At 44.5% G+C, this 17,743-nt stretch overlaps 1 protein-coding gene across 1 annotated transcript in view; it reads left to right on the forward strand.

Moving 5' to 3' along the window:
• Positions 1–17,743, forward strand: part of HSD17B3 (hydroxysteroid 17-beta dehydrogenase 3) — a 1,428,528-nt gene that overhangs the window by 1,376,461 nt on the left and 34,324 nt on the right. The window contains exon 11 of the mRNA XM_069227886.1: positions 5,875–6,015. Coding sequence (XP_069083987.1) covers positions 5,875–6,000 — 126 coding nt within the window. The 3' untranslated portion in view covers positions 6,001–6,015. The remainder of the gene's footprint in view (positions 1–5,874; positions 6,016–17,743) is intronic.

The following is a 17,743-nucleotide window of genomic DNA, read 5'->3' on the forward strand; positions in this document are numbered from 1 at the left end:
GTGTCCCACGTTTCCGCACAAATGACACGGCAACATCTTTTTCATTTCCTGCATGTCATTCTGAACTACTACAGTACTCAAATCCAGACCACGCATCATGTCAACTCCATGTCCTCTACCCCCTCACCTGAGGCTGAAACATAACAGCTCTCTGCTGCCTCGGCATAGGCGGTACTATAGCTCCTTGCACTCCTGTTTGAGCTGCTTTTATTTGCGTGACCATCGCCTTTTCTTTCAGCTTTTTCTGCTTAAATTCAGTCTCGTCACTGCAGTATTTTGCATACTGCAATACCTCATCAATCGGCTTTGCATGCCAGCAAATCAAATGACTCTTAATCATTTGCCCTACTTCTGGTCTCAAACCTCCGACGAACCTGAACACAAAATGCAACATGTCTTTCGGCTCAATCGCTTCCTTGCAACTGTACTCCTTGAACGCTTTTAATAATCTCTCATAATAGGTATGTATTGACTCCTTAGATTCCTGATCAGTTCTATAAATTCTCTGCCAATCAATGTTTTTAGGAGAAATTCTTGTCTTCAGGAACTCAAATCACCTTATAATAATTTTTCATCACCTCAGATGAAGGTGCACCCGTTACTCTATCCCTTTCTGGTTCACTTGTTGGCCAGTGCACTGCTCTCTTACACTCGACCCATAAGTCAGTTGGTACTACTATCTCCAATAGCATATTTAAGTCCTCCCACAGACACTTAGAAAGTTTCACAAATCTATCTGTCTGCTGATACCACTCGACCGGCTTCGCTCTCAATTTTGGTTAATCATTTGTAAATGACAATATATCACTCCTGTGCAATGGAACATGAACAAACTGCCCTCCTGGAATCTCTCTCATTGGAAGCATCTTTACTTTTGAGCCTCTTCGGATCCTTCTTGTGAATCCCGCTTTCACTTATCTTTTTTCTTTGTCCATCTACCTTCCCATTTCTCTAATGCTCCCCAAATCTGAGAACTCTGCAGCAATTCCCTCAAATGAGCTTTCATTCCAGCTGATCTCATGTGTTCGAAATCTTTTGCCTTGAAATCTAATCTGTAACTGCATTTCAAATGCTTTGTCTTCTCAATCTCGATGTCATGTTTCTCTGCTAGTTCTGCCTATTTCTGATGTATTTTACTTACTTCTCTTGTAATCTTTAGGCACAAATACCTAAACTCTTCTTCAGTGTAGGGCTCCAATCTGTTCACACCCATTGTTCCCTCAACTAATTCGGTTGCTTCTATATTCAACCTCACACAATTTAGCTGCTCTTCACCTTTGGATGTATTTTGAGGAGTGTTTAGACTATCTAGCCATTCACTCAATTGCTGAGCTGACAATCCCTGCAATGAAAGGTTACTCGCATTTGGCACTGGTAACTATTGCACCACTGCACCTGAAGTCTGCGGCGTCAAAAGTTTCAAACTTTGACTCGCATTTGGGCCATTCACTGCATCTAGAAGCGCTACAAGTGGACTAAGATCCATTAAAGGTCTGGATCCATTGAAAGTCTGACCTGCAGACGACATCATCTGCAAAGGATTACTCACTCCCCTGCCCAGAAGACTCCCTGACATTTCATTCTGCTCTCCTACGTTTGACTTCTTTTGCGCAAATAAGGGTACCATTGGACCAACAGTAATTGGTAGCGATATTGCATCTGGAGCTGCCCTGACACCTGCACCTTGTGGGAATGTTACCCCCATTGCTTGATTCATGACTGGTGTAATATGACTGTGTTCCTGTCATGGGTGGAAACTTCAGCAAACCCTGTGACAGTGCCGGAGTCAATAACATTGAAGTCAGTTCTGTCTCAACTAGCATTGGCCTCGGGAGCACTTGCTCCGTTGGCAACATTATGTTCGAAACTGTCTCAAGAACTGGCACATCTGGATAAATTCTCTGTACTGATGGTGGATGCATCTGGGCTTGAACCACAGTAGTAGTTCCTGCATTAGGTGTACTCTGTACTACCCCTAGTATTTGTCCATTATCTGTCTGAGCTGCTCCCTCAGTTCCCTGTACTTGTACTAGAACAGTTGTAGTGACACTAGTGTCTGGACCCCCTGAATAGGTCACAAAGGGCGGAGGTCAGTCTCTTAACAACTGCGTAATGAGGTCCTCATCATCAGAGTCCTCATCGTCTACATAGGGCTTTCTCTTTTTCTTTGTCCCTGCACTTTCACTCTCTTAAGCATTATCTTCCTTCCCTGTCTCATCTTCCTCTGTAATTGCAGGGAACAATTTGACACCCTGTAGCGTCTCTGCTCTCCACCTTTTCTGTTCCCAATCCCACCTAGCTTCAGCTAAAGATTTTTTTACTCATTTCATTCTCTTCTTGAACTTCATTACTTTTTGCTGTCTGGCCTCTAGCTTCCAAACTGCTAAAGCCTCAAACTGTGCTGGTCTCAGTAATGGCTTCATCTCATATAATGCCATTCGCAATGTGTCCAAAATTCCCAAATTAAACGGTCCATGTTCTGGAAACGCTAAGGACCCTCGCTTCTTTGTTAGCTTTAACCAAAGACAAGGTGCTACACCTCGCTACTCCATCACAATATAGGCCGGAGAATTTTCCGATGGGGTTGGCTCCCCTACTGACGCCTTAATGTAAGAATCACCCTTCATCGCACTTCTGAATGCCTTGAAAAACTTCATTTTGTCTGATCTGTAACTTCAATTCAATAATGAAATGACTTTTACTTCCAAGATTCCTTTCACCTGCTTACTCAACCAATCACCTCTTACGGACAGCTGCCAATCCGCTTGCGACTCTTCTCTCTAACCAACCTATCCCAGCACGGCACACTCTGAGATCACACTCACACACAGCGACGGACAAAGTCTTGCGGCTTGTCCTCCTAAACTTCAACTCCCACAACTAATGTAAATTATTGCAAGCACTTTTAACCGAATAACTAAAACAAAACTGCTGGTTTACTACAGGAAGGGGACACAATCGCTTCAGAGACCTTACGGATTTTCACTAATGGCTCTTTTGCTCATGTAGCTACTCCTCTTTCTCAGTCTCCCACATTCGCAAGCAAAATTCGACCTGCAAATTTTTACTCTTAACTGATCAATGGGTCTGTCCTGGTGCATATAGAACTCGCCAAATCTCAGTTGAAAAGATTTCTTTTATTCCTCTATCTCACACATCGACTTGTTGACCCGATCAACCTACTTAACCAGACAGATTACAACATATAACCAAGTGTCTCCTACACTTGTCAATATACTCCAGAGACTTAGACCACGCAGGGTCTTTACATCACCAACAACCATGTGGATAATTTTTTAGCACAAAGCACCACACACATGTGAAGTTCGACGATTTCCCTACTCTCATACTACGGAGTACGCACACTCCTACTAACCTCAACTGGAGTACGCAAACTCCCTACTTTACCTCACATACATCACAATTCATCTGCGGTTTGCTTAAGCCTGTGCAAGCGCAACCTACCTCTTTCACAGTATCTCAAAACACGCCGGGAACATACCCAACTTTACTAGCAGGATCCAGGATCTGGGAAAGTAATTTCTGGGCTTAAGGGAACATCATCTTTGCTACGATTGCCATTTCAGAAAAATACAATTCAAACCTCATAAAATATGAACAACTAACCCTAACTTAAACTGCTACCCTAACCGATAATCACCACATAACTAGTTCCCCAAGGAAACAAACCATCAAGCTGCTACCAAAAACTGCTAGCGCGCCTGGTCCTTAGTAAGTAAACATACAAGGGGATGCGTATAGGTCGATGAACCATTTGAATAGCATGGAGTATCCTAGTCATGCAGCGACTGTCGCATCAACATCTGGTATCAATAATCATAAAATCAACGTTAAACCATACTAACCAAGAATGACCATAACTCAATCAAGAGTTAACAATTTTTATTTCCCTAATTCTTACAATTCTAAATCATTAGTAGTTCAAACTTTATTCACTTCAATAATTCATTAATAGACACCGTTACTTAAAAGACATTGCAAAAAGATAATTCTAAAGCTACAACACTACCATTGATAATAAAATTCAGCTACTTAGTTCGTCAGTAAATTGTCACTGTCCATGTCTCCCCTAGGAGTCTACCTAACCAGGATTAGCATTAGCAATGAGGTCTTTATGCGAAAACAATTTAGTGAAAACATTAATTTGGAAAAATATCTACCTTAATGAGAATCTCTATAAAACAGCGCAGTTAGTACCTAGAAGAAAAGGCAATAAATCGTCAGACACATTTTCATAGCTACCTATCCAGGATGGATCAGCAACAAGTCAGTCTTCGTCCTCAGGTCATCAATCAGTCAGCTAGGGATCAGGCTCACAGAGTATGAACCCAATATCAGCACCTCGGACAGTGTCGCCTGACGTCATCAATTCTCCCCTCACATCTGAAATTTCATCCCCTAGTCATGACTTTTTAGAAGGGTTTCCCAGTCCATCACCCTAAATTCTAATTGGTCAGTCAGTCAGCAGATATGACTTTAATCTATAGTTTTTGTTTACCGAATCTATTAATTTTCATATTGCGCCATTCTCAAGACGTGGATTGATTCTCCAATTGATCTCCTCATCATCCGGCCCTCCAGGTATCGAAATTGTTGCATATGGCTCTTCAGTGAATGCCTCTATTGTTCAAGTCCTGGAAAGTACATTTAGCCTACTCTACACATAATTGTATCAAATTGTCTTCATCATCTCCTGTCTGCCGGTACTTTGCAGAAAATTCTAGCTAAGTAACTTGAACTTCGAACGGGTCAAGGTTATATTCAGCGGTTTCCAGTCCTTTGCAAGGCGTCCGGTTTCTCCATGTTCAGAGTGCGCTAACTAGGCCTTTAGTTCAGCTAACTTAGTAATACAAAAAAACGTTATACATCTTATTATGACATATTACTACATTTTTCTCATATATTTTCATTATTTCATACAATTTTAGTCATTTTAATGCATATGGTGATCATACCCTGAGGGCACATTTTCAAATGTGCACATTTTTCTACGATTATTTTCTCTACACATTTTCTTATTGGTAATAACATATTATAATTTTTTTAATTTGCATATCTGCTTCAACACCTGTGTGTGTACAACAAATGCTTAACACTACCCTCTGATAAGCCTACTGCTCGACCACACTACCACAAAATTGAGCATTAGTATTATCTAATTTTGCCACTATCAACCTCTAAGGGGAACCCTTGGACGCTGTGCACACTATCTCTCACTTTGAGATAGTATACACAAAGCCAACTTCCTACACCTGCTGATACAATTCTGTGAACATTTTCCAGTGCGCATAGAAAAGCCTTGGAAATTGTAAACTAGAAGATATATATTCAGCATAGATTTTTGCAAGTCTGTGTGCCGCCATTACAGTGGAACCGTTCTCGCTACTTATCAAAAAATAACTTTAAGTGCAGAAGAGAACCTCAATCCGGCAAAGGTGAACTGAGAAATTTTAAAATCTTCACAAAGGACACAATCAGGAGCCCTGCAAAACTTTGCTGACAAAAAATTTCATTTTACACTGCCTGCTTTCGATCCACCTATTTGATTCTGTACACCCTCTTGTTTGCATGTCACCAAACATTCACTCCTACTTTGCCCTTTGTGCTAGTTTCAATAATTGGAGAAGAATTTTTGTAATTTTCACCATAGTTGCAATTGTTTTAGTATTCCTTGAGAAAAGTGCAAAGCCAAGAGTGTGCTTCAATAACCCATAATTACAAGGGAAATCCTTCCGCTATATATGCAATATGAGTATCACTGAATGCAGGTATTCAAAAGACGCACGAGATATCGCCGTTCTCCAGACACGACTGCTTATTTTGTGAATATTTACTCTTGATATTCTCTTTCAGGGGCGAGTTATGAAATGTATTCCCTTATGGGTGTTACATAATGATTGGCTCCAAAATAAGATTGTGGAGAGTATTACGAAACGTATACAGAAAGAGGAGAAATCTGGACAAAGAGAAGCAACCTAAGGCCTAGTTTTACAGGTGTGTATGACTAATATACTGTTTTTTTTAAAGATATAAGTGGGTCAAATTTTCAACTTTTCTGATATCAAATGAGGACCAGGTTTCTGTTCTGTTCTTGCTGGCTGTGACTTGCTATCAGCTCCATGGTTTATAGGGTGGAATCTTCTCTGTCACAGCTGCCCGGGCCCGCTTATTGTAGGTATCTGTGGTGGTTCCATTGACTGAGTTCTGTCCTGACAGTTAGGGACAGGCACCACACATGAACGTCATCCCTGCACTCTAGGTTCAGTTTTTTTCCTTCAATTCCTCCCGACTCAGTCCAAGAACCCTGCTCACAATTCTCTCAGGCTTCAGGTGACTCCTAAAATAGAACGAAATTCAGTGTGCTAGGGAACGATATCCCCTTCTCTGTGCTGCAATTGTAGAAAACAGATATTAGCCACGGACCCACAGAAGGTTTGCCTGGTGCTTGGGCTCAGACACAACTCAAGGTTGTGTGACAAGCGTGCCCAGATGCACCCAAAAGCAAACGGCAACAGAGAGGCAATACTATACATCATTGAACGCAATAAGTCGTTTGCAGACCCCTTTTTTGAGTATTGCAATTTAATTTCACAAAAAAGAAAATATAAAAAATAGAAATTAATTGTACTAAATATTACCCATTCTATTTTTTTAATACCATATTTTTATTTTGTATAACACTAGTGCAGGCATATTCCAATAGAAGTAATCAAGTGACATCAAAATGATAAGGTCAAGCATGTTGCAATAACAACCTAGTCTCTCCCGGTATATGTACAGGTGAGTACAATTTCTCCCACGGTTCTACATTATTACTTAGATATGTCACACTTCTTTCTATATATTTTTAGTCCGACACTATGGTCTCTTCCCAATGAGAGCGCCAGTTGTTCCAAATATTTTCCCATTTTTTGACAACCTCGGTATACCACTTTTTCTGTGCTTTGGCACCAATCGATGTCCCTATGCCAATCTTGAATCCTAGGCGGTAGTGACACAACCCACACGTTTGCAATATTCCTATTTGCCACACTGGCAGCAACCTCCGACCATAATGTAGTATATTTTGGCCAATTTTCTTCTCCCTTCGCATTCAGAAGTCATCTGGCATTTATTGGGGTCTCCACCGTTGCTACTCTTGACATTAAACCTGTGACCCTCTCCCAATAGGACTGAATCACTGGACTCTTCCACAGTATATGTATGAACATACCTTCTTGCCCACAACCTCGTATGCAGTCCCTAGTGTGTACCCTTTCCATCATATGTAGCAGTGTTATTGTATAATATGACCTTTGAAGGATTCAAAGTTGTATCAGGCACAACCCAGCCCGCATTGCTATGACTCTTGGACCCTGTAGCGATTCACTCCATTCTTCATCATCTATGTCCCCCAAAACAGTCTCCCGCTTGACTCTCAGGGGTCCTAGAACATCCTGAACATTATTCATATTTTTGTACATTAGGGATATAGCTTTCTCTGACATAGGGTGCAACAAAAGTCTGCCTTGAAGTGGGGAAGACTACTCCTCCCACAATCCCCAATGAGATGTGTTGTGATGGCGTGTGTCACCTGTCGATAATGGTAATGTTTTGATTCAGCAGGTTGGAATGCTGCCTGCAGTGCCTCAAAGGTCCGAGGTCACCCGTCCCTTCAGACATCCCAGCCTTTCTATACCCTTGATCTCCCATCGTGAAAATGCCTCTAGGCCACCCACTTCCGATATTAGGTCCTTTTCCCACAGGGGAGTTTGTTCTCTCACTTCATCTGCCCATCCCAAAAATCTCCAGGCTACCTCTCATGTCTCCACCACTGTCTAGGTATGTGTTGGCAGGCTCGGTCTTCCTCCAGTCCTATAGAGTACTTCAAGGTAATCTCTGGAACCCATTGCCTCGCTGTCAACCTGGTGCTCTGGTTCTTGTTGATCGGCATACTACCAGTCATTTACGACCACTAATTGGGAGGCCCAGTAATATTTAAGTATGTCTGGGATCACCAGACCAAACCTCCATCATCTTGAGCTTTTGTAATGCTATTCTAGCGCTCCCTCCATCCCAAAGGAGACAAACCTCCTGGTCTACTTTTTAAAAGAAGGGCTGTGGTATGGGGAATGGTGTATTCTGCATGGTATATATTTGATATTTGATACTTGTAAAGTGCATTGCTACCCCAAGGTCTCCCAGCACTAGATTAGGGATACAACCATACACTCTAGTATACACTTCCTAAATCTAGATTCCTTAGTTATTTATCTAATCTGTATCGGTGGAGCATTCCAGAGTTGTGGAACAAGGCAGGCATAAGATCTGCCAAGCCATTTGGTTCTTCTAATTCTTTGGACCTTCAGGAGATGCCCTTGCGCCGGACAAAGAGGTCTGGAGGGGTGGTATCGTGTCAGTAAGCCTCTTAGTTTCTGCGGGCCTTTATTATGAATCACTTTATGGGCTAAACTTAGGCCCATATTTATACTTTTTTAGCACTGCATTTGTGTCATTTTTTTACCCAAAAGTGGGGCAAATTTACAAAAAACTATTATATTTTGTACGTTTGCGCCACTTTTTGAGTCTAAAAATGACACAAAAGTGGGCCTAAAAAAGTATAAATATGGGCTTTAAACTTGACTCTTGCTTCAATTGGTAACCAAATGTAGAGTCTGTAATGCATTCCTTGTTGATTATGGTTTGGAGATTTTCAATAGTGTTCTAGTGTAGGAAGCTGGCCTGGTTTGTAGTGGGTACCTAAGGTGCTTACACCATATACCAGGTCCAGTTATCCCTTATTAGTAAAATGTAGGCAGTGTCTAGAAGCCAGGCTGTCTAGAGGAAGCTGTGGATGTGCAGCCACGGCTTATCTAGGAGACAGGCAAAGCTCATGCAATACCACTGTAGTCACAGAGTGCTCACACACATGAAAGAAAGTGTTGCAAAAATAAAGGTACTTTATTTTGGTGACACAAATAGCAAAAATACCATAGAAACTATACTCCCTTAGGAGGGAAGTAATACACAAATGATATACACTGGTATGCAGAAATAGGCATAAAAACTGTGCAATTAGTGAAAAACACAATAGTGAGAAATGGGCCTGGGGGAACACAAACCACATACTAAGAAAGTGGAATGTGAATGTTGGTTTCCCACCCAAAGTTAAGTACTAGAACCTACCACAGTGACCAGGACAGCAGGAGTAAATCACAGTAACTTTCCTAGAACACACACAGAAACTAAAAGCAAAATTATGCATGAAACCAGAAGAGACTGCAAGAAACCAACACTGAATTCCTGGACCTGAGGACGTGTGGAAGAAGGGGACCAAGTCCAAGAAGCACAGAAGACTCCAGGAAGAACTGGAGCCCCTGCTAGCCATGATGAAGGTGAAAAAGAAGAACCACCGGTAAAGAAGAACAGCCAGTACTGCACCCAAGAAGATGGAGTCGGGTTCCTGGTTGGTGAAAATGATGTCCCACGCTGGATGGATGATTGCAGTCTGGTTTGCGTCAATAGAGTCCGCCAATAAGCCTTGGCACACGCAGAGCTCTTGGTTAGTGGAAAATGGCACTGCCCGGGACCAGGAAGGACCAGATGTACTCTACCCAGGAAGGGGAGTCAGAGAGGTCTCCCATCAACTCAGAGAGCCCACAGAAGTCCAGGCTGTGCGCACTGGTGTCTCACAGCATGGGGACAAAGAAGGTGCAAAAGGAGGCCCATGCAGCACTACAACAAAGGCTCCCACACCACCGGAGAACCACTCAGGAAGATGTGCGTCGCAGGATAGAGTGCTGGGGGCTGGTGCTGCATGGTGCATGAAGAACTTTGTGAAAGGATGCCGACAAGCCTTGGCAACTGCAAAACATTGGGTGTATGAGGGTACTGTCTTGCGTGGGGAGTCAAGCTCTTTCCTCCACCAAACTTGGACAGTAGGATGTCAGGACCGTCTGGACCACTTCAGTCCGCCACCTGTGATGCAGGATACACGCAGCTCAGCAGGAGAGGGGATCCACTTAGCCGGTTGTAGTTGAAGTAGGTGCCTGCAGAAGTAGGGGAGTGACTCCTTCACCCCAAGTGAGATTCCTTTGCTCTTCTAGTGCAGGCTGAAGATGGTCTGTCCTCAGAGGATGCACGACCAGGAAACAGTTGCAGTTGCTGGCAGGAGCTGAAGATACAATGTTGCAGAATGTGTCTTGCTTCTTTGTTGCAGTTTGTAGAGTTCCTGGAGGGTTCAGATGCAGTTTCTTTGCTGAGAAGTTGAGGTGGAGGATGCAGAGGTTTCCTGTTGGAGTCTTGCAATCTGAATCTGAAGAACCATCCAAAAAAGAGACCCTAAATAGCCCTGAAAGGGGGATTGGTCACCTAACTAGGTAAGCATCTATCAGGGGAGGGCTCTGACATCTAATGCTGGCACTGACCACTCAGATGTTCCCAGAGTTCAATGCCAACCTTGAATCTAAGATGGCAAAACCCAGGGACCCTCTGGAGGAGCTCTGAGCACCACCCATGAGGTGGTGATGGACAGGGGAGTGGTCACTCCCCTTTCCTTTGTCCAGTTTCGCGCCAGAGAATGAACCGATCCCTGAACAGGTGTAGACTGGATTATGCAAGGAAGGCACCAAATGTGTCCTTCAAAGTATTTCCAGTGGCTTGGGGAGGCTATCCCTTCTAAGCCTGTAACACCTATTTCCAAAGGGAGAGGGTGTAACACCCCTCTCCCAAAGGAAATCATTTGTTCTTCTTTCCTGGGCTGGAGCTTGTCAAGCAACAGGAGAGCAGAAACCTGTCTGAGAGGTGGCAGCAGCTATGGCTGCCTGGAAAACCTCAGAAGGCTGAAATGGCAGTGCTGGGGGTCCCCTAAGGAGCCCCCAGAGTGCATGGAATCATACAACCAATGCTTGCAAAAGCATGGGGGTATGATTCCTACATGTTTCATACCAAACATGCCTATGGTCGGAGTCACCATTATGTAGCTGGACATAGGTTGTGCCCTATGTCCAGTACACGCGTAAAATGGCATTCCCGCACTCACACAACCTGGGAACATGGTCCTGAGGGTCGAGGAGGCACCTCTGCTAGTGCAGGGGTGCCCTCACACACAGGTATTCTGCACCCTGCCCTCAAGACTGGAGGGTCTGCTATGGAGTGACTTATATGTGGCCTGGTGCAGTGTAAATGGCAGTGAAAGGGTGCATGCACCATTTCACGCAGGTTGCAATGGCAGTCCTGCAGAAGCCTTTGCTTGGGCTCCCTATGGGTGACAAAAGATATGCTGCACCCCATAGGGATCCACTGGGCCCCCAATGTCCTGGATCCCTAAGTACCATATACTAGGGACTTATAATACTGGGTTACCAGTATGCAACAACCAAATTCAGAGGAGTGATAACATAATCGCTGGGATCCTAGTTAGCAGGGTCCCAGTGAACACAGCCAAGCACACTGATATCAGGCAGAAAATGGGGGTAAACATGACAAAAAGAAGGTACTTTCACACATCTCGCAGCTGCATTTTGTACTACTTCTTGCAGCTTTCTTAGAACATATCTCGGCGAGCCCAGATAGAGAGAGTTACCGTAATCCAGGTGCAAGGTTATCACAGCCTATATCACAGATTTTCCTATGTTCTAAAAGGCAGCTTAAAGCAAACAGTTTATACAGTGCCGCCCTGATCATCATGGATAGAGGTAGCGTATGCCAATGACTTACATCCCATCAGAGCCTATCTATAATGACATATAAGCTCCTCTTCAAGAACTCCCCCACATCCTAATTATGTGAAGCTGTCTAACTCCATCGGTAACTTTGTCTCTCATGGCAAGCTTGGCACCTCACCCACCAGTGTGAACTGACAAGATTTGGCCCAATTGATACAATAGTCAGAGTGGTCCCTGAATATATGAAACACCTGAAACACTCTATCAATGGACATGGGGGCATTGCCAAGGTACAGCAGAACATCATCTGCATAAAGGCATGTACATTCCTCCCAAGCACCCGTTCCTCTTATTCTCAAATGAGCAGGTGAGCGCAGACCCATGCTGCTAATGGCTCCAGCGTGAGCATATATATTATGGGGGACAGTGGGCTTTCCTGCCGGTTACCCTTACCCAGACCAAACCTTCGGGACAGCTTGCCACCAGTTTCATATAGAGAAGGCAGACCCAGGCACAAAGGCCAGGGCCGAAGGGCAGGCTCTGGAGGACAGCAAAAAGGTAATCTCACTCAATACTATTGATTGCCAGTCGTGCATCCCGAGAAAGAATTACTGCTGGATCCACATGGGAGTCCCATACCATATGTAATACTCTGTATAAGCATCTCAGATTAAGATGTGTTTCCCCTATGTGGCATAAACCCAGATTGATCAAGGTGTATTATTGTGGTGATGATTTTATGTAGTCTGAGAGCCAGTGCCTTGGCCAGAACCTTGGCCTCACCATTTAGTAGAGATGTAGGACAGTAAGACGAGCACTCAGTTGGACGTTTATTTTTCCTAGGGGGCAGTACTATAGTTGCCATTTGTTGATCTATTGGGAGCTCTCCCTCTTTCAGTGCCACTTGGTACATTGCTAATAAGTGCTTAGACACCTTTGAGGCCGTTCAATTATATATTTTATCTGGCAGGCCATTAGGTCCTATCGCCTTCCCGGAGTGTAGGGATTTCAGGACTTCTATGATTTTGATTTCTGTGATTTCACTCTCCAGGGCCTCCCAGTCATCATTTGACAGAGTTTTGACCTGAATTAACTCAGCGCAGCCCACCAGTCAGGCACTCGAGGATGGTGAATAGAGGGCCTCATAATAATTGGCAAAGGCATTTGCTATCACATCGGCTAATCCCTGGAGCTTCCCTTCTCTATCCCAAATTTGAAGCACCCAACCCCTGTCCTTGTCTCTCTTCTGCAGCTAAGCCAGTAATTTGCCCACCTTGTTCTCTGTCTGTCCTCCCTATATCACCCAGCACTCATTCCATATAAGCTGGAGCCTATGACCGCTTTCAGCAGTAGCCCAATTTGGTCCCCTCTCTTCAGCTCCTTAATCTCTCTTTCCACATCTTCCAATTCTGCTCATTGGTCTTTTTTTTTAAACCTGGGATCATAGCGAGTGCCTGGCTTTGCACAACCGACTGGAACACCTCACATATTATGCTGGGGGAGTCAACTGTACCCCCATTATCCTGCAAATACTTCATGCCACCTTTTTGAGCTGTGCCATCTTAGTTTTGTCCTTAAATTACCAGGGATCTATGTGTGGCATTGCATCCGTTTGAGGCACCCACCTTTGAAAGACACTTCTTCTGGGGAATGATCAGATATACCCCTAGCCTTGTGTTGGGTCCCAATGAATCAGTGCGAAAGGAGGTAATTCCAAGTGGGAGCCGCTGGAATGTGCTGCTGAGTAAAAGGTATATTGGCATTCAAGGGGATTATGTTCCCTGCAGAGATCCACCAAGCCAAATACATCTACAAATGCCGGCAGCGTAGAGGCTCTGCCATCAACATCTCTTTGTCTGGATCTGTCTCATGTGGAATCCATAACTGCATTCCAGTCCCCCACTCCATGATCAGAACCACTGGGGGCATCCCAACTACAGTGGCACTGAGATCTGGTAGTGTTAGTGCATACGTCTTTAGTGGAATGTATACCACGAATATGTTTAAGGAACATCCCTTTGGGTAGTAATAAAGCATCCTTTGACAGGGTCTACAGTCATTTTTAACTTCACACATTCCAGTTCTTCACCTCACATGATTTCAGGTTTGAGAATATCCCTGTTGGGCACATCGGCACTCCTCAATAGAAAGACCTCCCTCGTCGGGCCCATTGGGCATTGCAGCGCTGGGCTGACAAGAAGGAGGCCAGATGATGAAGCATGCCACCTATTGGTGGGCGAGGGCTTTTGCTTCCAGCAATTAAGTGCCTAGATGACCTATTTATTCTCCCCTAGTTGGGTTTGAGTAGGACTCTACATTTCAGGACAGTGCACCTTGTTGCATTTGATCTAAGGAACATCCCTGCCAGTTGGCAGACTGTGCCACGAATTTCCTGCAGGAGTCATGTCATGTAGCTTGTGGAATGTATGGGAGCAACTTTTTAATCAGTATCCCCACCCCTCTGGAGTCGGATGTGAATCCTGTGTGTGCTGTCAGGTCATACCCCATCCTGTCCAGGGCAGGGTATTTAGTACCCCCCAAATGGGTCTCCTGCTAAAGTACTATGTCAGGAGTGGCATTTCAGATACTGCAGCATTATGGTTCTCCTAATTTTACTTGCCAGCCCATTAACATTCCAGGTCATTACCTTCAGAGCATTCATGGGTAAGGATTCCTCCCCATGGGTGGTGGGACCAAAACAATGCCTACATGTTGTATCCACCCCATCTAGAGTAAAGACCTATGCCTGTACCCCTCCCTGCACGTCTATATCTGTCACAGTCCTGCCCTGTATTGCCCGGTTGCTGAAACAAATAAGAACTAGAGAAAACACGCATTGAAGCAAACCATGACCCAACCAACTCCCCTCTCCCAGCCCCGGCAAAGAAAGCTTAGAACTGCCACAACCCCAACATGAAGAGTGGTGTTGCTCCCATAATAGCATAACACAATCAGAACGTTACTTGTAGGCCAATCAAGGAGTTGGTTGTCGCTCAACATTCTTGTTGCTGCAAGCATCCTGCTAGAATAGTTATTGCAATTATCCATGATAAAAAGACATTGCGACTGTTTAGCAGTCTCTCCTTGTAGCCCCTGCTTCTCAGTTAGCACTCATAGCCCTTAATCCTGTTACATTCCAGACCGATGTCGATCTTCATCCAAAGAGCGTTGGTCATTTAAGTGTTTATTATCCTTTGTAGTGTTCCTGTTTTACTTTCTTGCGACTCATCAGCCCTCCAACCAGTCCCAATCCTCCACCTCATGTTATCCAAAGTGCCCTGCTTTACTGGTGGGTAACAACAACATGTATTTAATATCCGCATCATGGAAGGCTTTCTTGACTTCAAAGAAGTTGAGTCGCTGACATTGCACCTGAACCGTAAAGTCTTGAAAAAAATTGTTGCATTTTCAAATTGAATAGGATGGCGTCACAATCCCTGTAGTTGAATACCCTTGCTACGATGGTCCACAGTGGTGTGCATGGTTTCGGCTGTCCACCAGTGACACCACAGCAAATTAATGCAATTAAGGTAGCCACACTGCAAATATTTGGCATTTTTTCATGACTCCCTCTGGCAAGTCTTTGGGCCCCAAGGACACCCTTTAGGTAGATATTTTAACGGCACACAGATGCTATGGATGCATTGACTATACACTCAGTGACTAATGATTGATTAACCGCTTAGAGAAGTTGACACAGAATTCCCTGACTCCTTTGCACCATGGACCACTTTCGTGCATTCTGTCTTGAGGAGAAAAAATGCTGGGAAAAGGGAAACCACTAGAGTATGAATAGCTCTTCCCCAGTACTTAATTTGTCAAAAAATAAGTGTTGGGTCCTTGATAGCAGTCCACTGCAGCTTGCACCACCCGTTGTCCTGTCAGTTCTGCCAATGACAGTACCAACACAACTACGAAGCCTCTCACTCCTCCAAGTGTGACAATTCAGACTATTCCAGGAGCCCAAAATTATAAGAAAGGCTTGGGAGGCAGGCATTAGTCAATTTTAAGATGTAATGTATTAACAATCAACTGTTCTTGCTTGTGTTCGTTACTAAATTACACAAACAAATTATCATGAGTGCAGGTGCTTACAATTAAGTGCCGGTGCCGAGCACTGGAAACCAACACCTCAAATTAAGCCCTGCTCTCTCCTGAGATACCAGGTAGTGGTCTTTCAGCACAGACCTACATCTAAGCATAGTTACTGCACTTAGAGTGCCTACTTCAGCAAATACCAAAGTGTATGCATAGAAGTGAATCCCATAAAAATCGATGAATTGGAATGTAGCCTAACCCCTACCAGTGGATGAAATTAATTCTAGATTAATTCAAGAATTCATTCCACTGCTTTTTTATTTGTTTCAGTGGATGTTCTCAGTGTGATGCATATGCCCAGATTTGGGGCCAGCACCTCATTGATGAGGCCTAAGTAAGCTGAAACCATCATGGAGCTGTTGTGTAGATTTCTGGAGGGAACCTACGTTGGCAGTTCAGGTTGGACTATTCTTATATAGCCAGAACTCAGATTGATTTGCATGTGGCTAGTTGAAAGATTTTTTTTTTTTTTTAAATGAGCAGTGCATAACAATTACATTTTACGGAGCTTGACAAGGAAGAAACAAATAACCATTTTTGATACAAATGTAAAACTATATAAATAGACATTAATATTTCATATCACAAAATTGCATATTTTCCATTTAAAGAACAAGAAAATACTAAGTGTAATTAAAAAAAATACACAATAAGCAATTGGTTCCAAAATATAGACATACATTATACATTAAATACAAAGCTACTGTGGGAATCAGCATTAAGGGGGTCATTCCGACGGGGTCGGCGGGAGCACCGCCAACAGGCTGGCGGTGCCCCGCATAGCATTCTGACCGCGGCGGTTTGGCCGCGGTCAGAACAGGAAATCCGGCGGTCTCCCGCCGGTTTTCCGCTGCCCTCAGGAATCCTCCATGGCGGCGCAGCTTGCTGCGCCGCCATGGGGATTCCGACACCCCATACCGCCATCCTGTTCCTGGCGGTTCGCCCGCCAGGAACAGGATGGCGGTATGGGGTGTCGTGGGGCCCCTGGGGGCCCCTGCAGTGCCCATGCCAATGGCATGGGCACTGCAGGGGCCCCCGTAAGAGGGCCCCACAAAGAATTTCAGTGTCTGCTAAGCAGACACTGAAATTCGCGACAGGTGCAACTGCATCCGTCGCACCTTCCCACTCCGCCGGCTCCATTCGGAGCCGGCTTCCTCGTGGGAAGGGGTTTCCCGCTGGGCTGGCGGGCGGCCTTCTGGCGGTCGCCCACCAGCCCAGCGGGAAAGCCAGAATGGCCTCCGCGGTCTTTTGACCGTGGAGCGGCCATATGGCGGTTCCCGCCAGGCGGGCGGCGACCGCCGCCCGCCGGCCTCGGAATGAGGCCCTAAGTCTCCTGTTCACCGCTAGTTCTATACTTTTTAGCCGGTATAGACTACCCCATATGTTCTTTATTTAGCATATTACTAGTACACCTAGCCATCAGGATTACTTAAGTCAAACCGTACTCTACCCCAAATATTTGAAAATTTGGATAGCCGCCCCACTCGTTTAGCATAGGCCTCCTAAAACATCTTAGATCTTGCATTTTGGTCTGCCAGTTCTCAGAGAAGGGGCCCCTCTATTCTCCACTTCTGAACTATTAAACTGCGTGCAATAGTGATCCCTATATACAGCAAGAAATGAACGCTCTTTAGGCCCTTCATGTTACATAGGAGGAGCCAAGCAAAGCAAGCATGGGCTCCAGCAATATATGAGCCTGTGTAACATCTGTAAGATTCTGAAATATGCTCTCCCAAAAGCCTTGGAGTACAGGGCATGTCAAACAAGCATTTACAATGCGACGGGTCTCGCGTTTTGCTCATGTTAGAGCTGATCGCGTTGTAAACTCTTAACCCGACTTTTCACCTATCGGGCAAAAGTGCGTTTATGTACATAACCCGAAAAAGTGAAATCAAGTATGTAAAGCGCTCGACTTCTGCCAAGCGAGATCGGGCTCGTAAATGAGAGAAAAAAAAGTCCACGAGCCCGATGGAAAACAG

This window comes from Pleurodeles waltl, chromosome 1_1 (assembly GCF_031143425.1).
Source record: "Pleurodeles waltl isolate 20211129_DDA chromosome 1_1, aPleWal1.hap1.20221129, whole genome shotgun sequence".
Lineage (NCBI taxonomy): Eukaryota > Metazoa > Chordata > Amphibia > Caudata > Salamandridae > Pleurodeles > Pleurodeles waltl.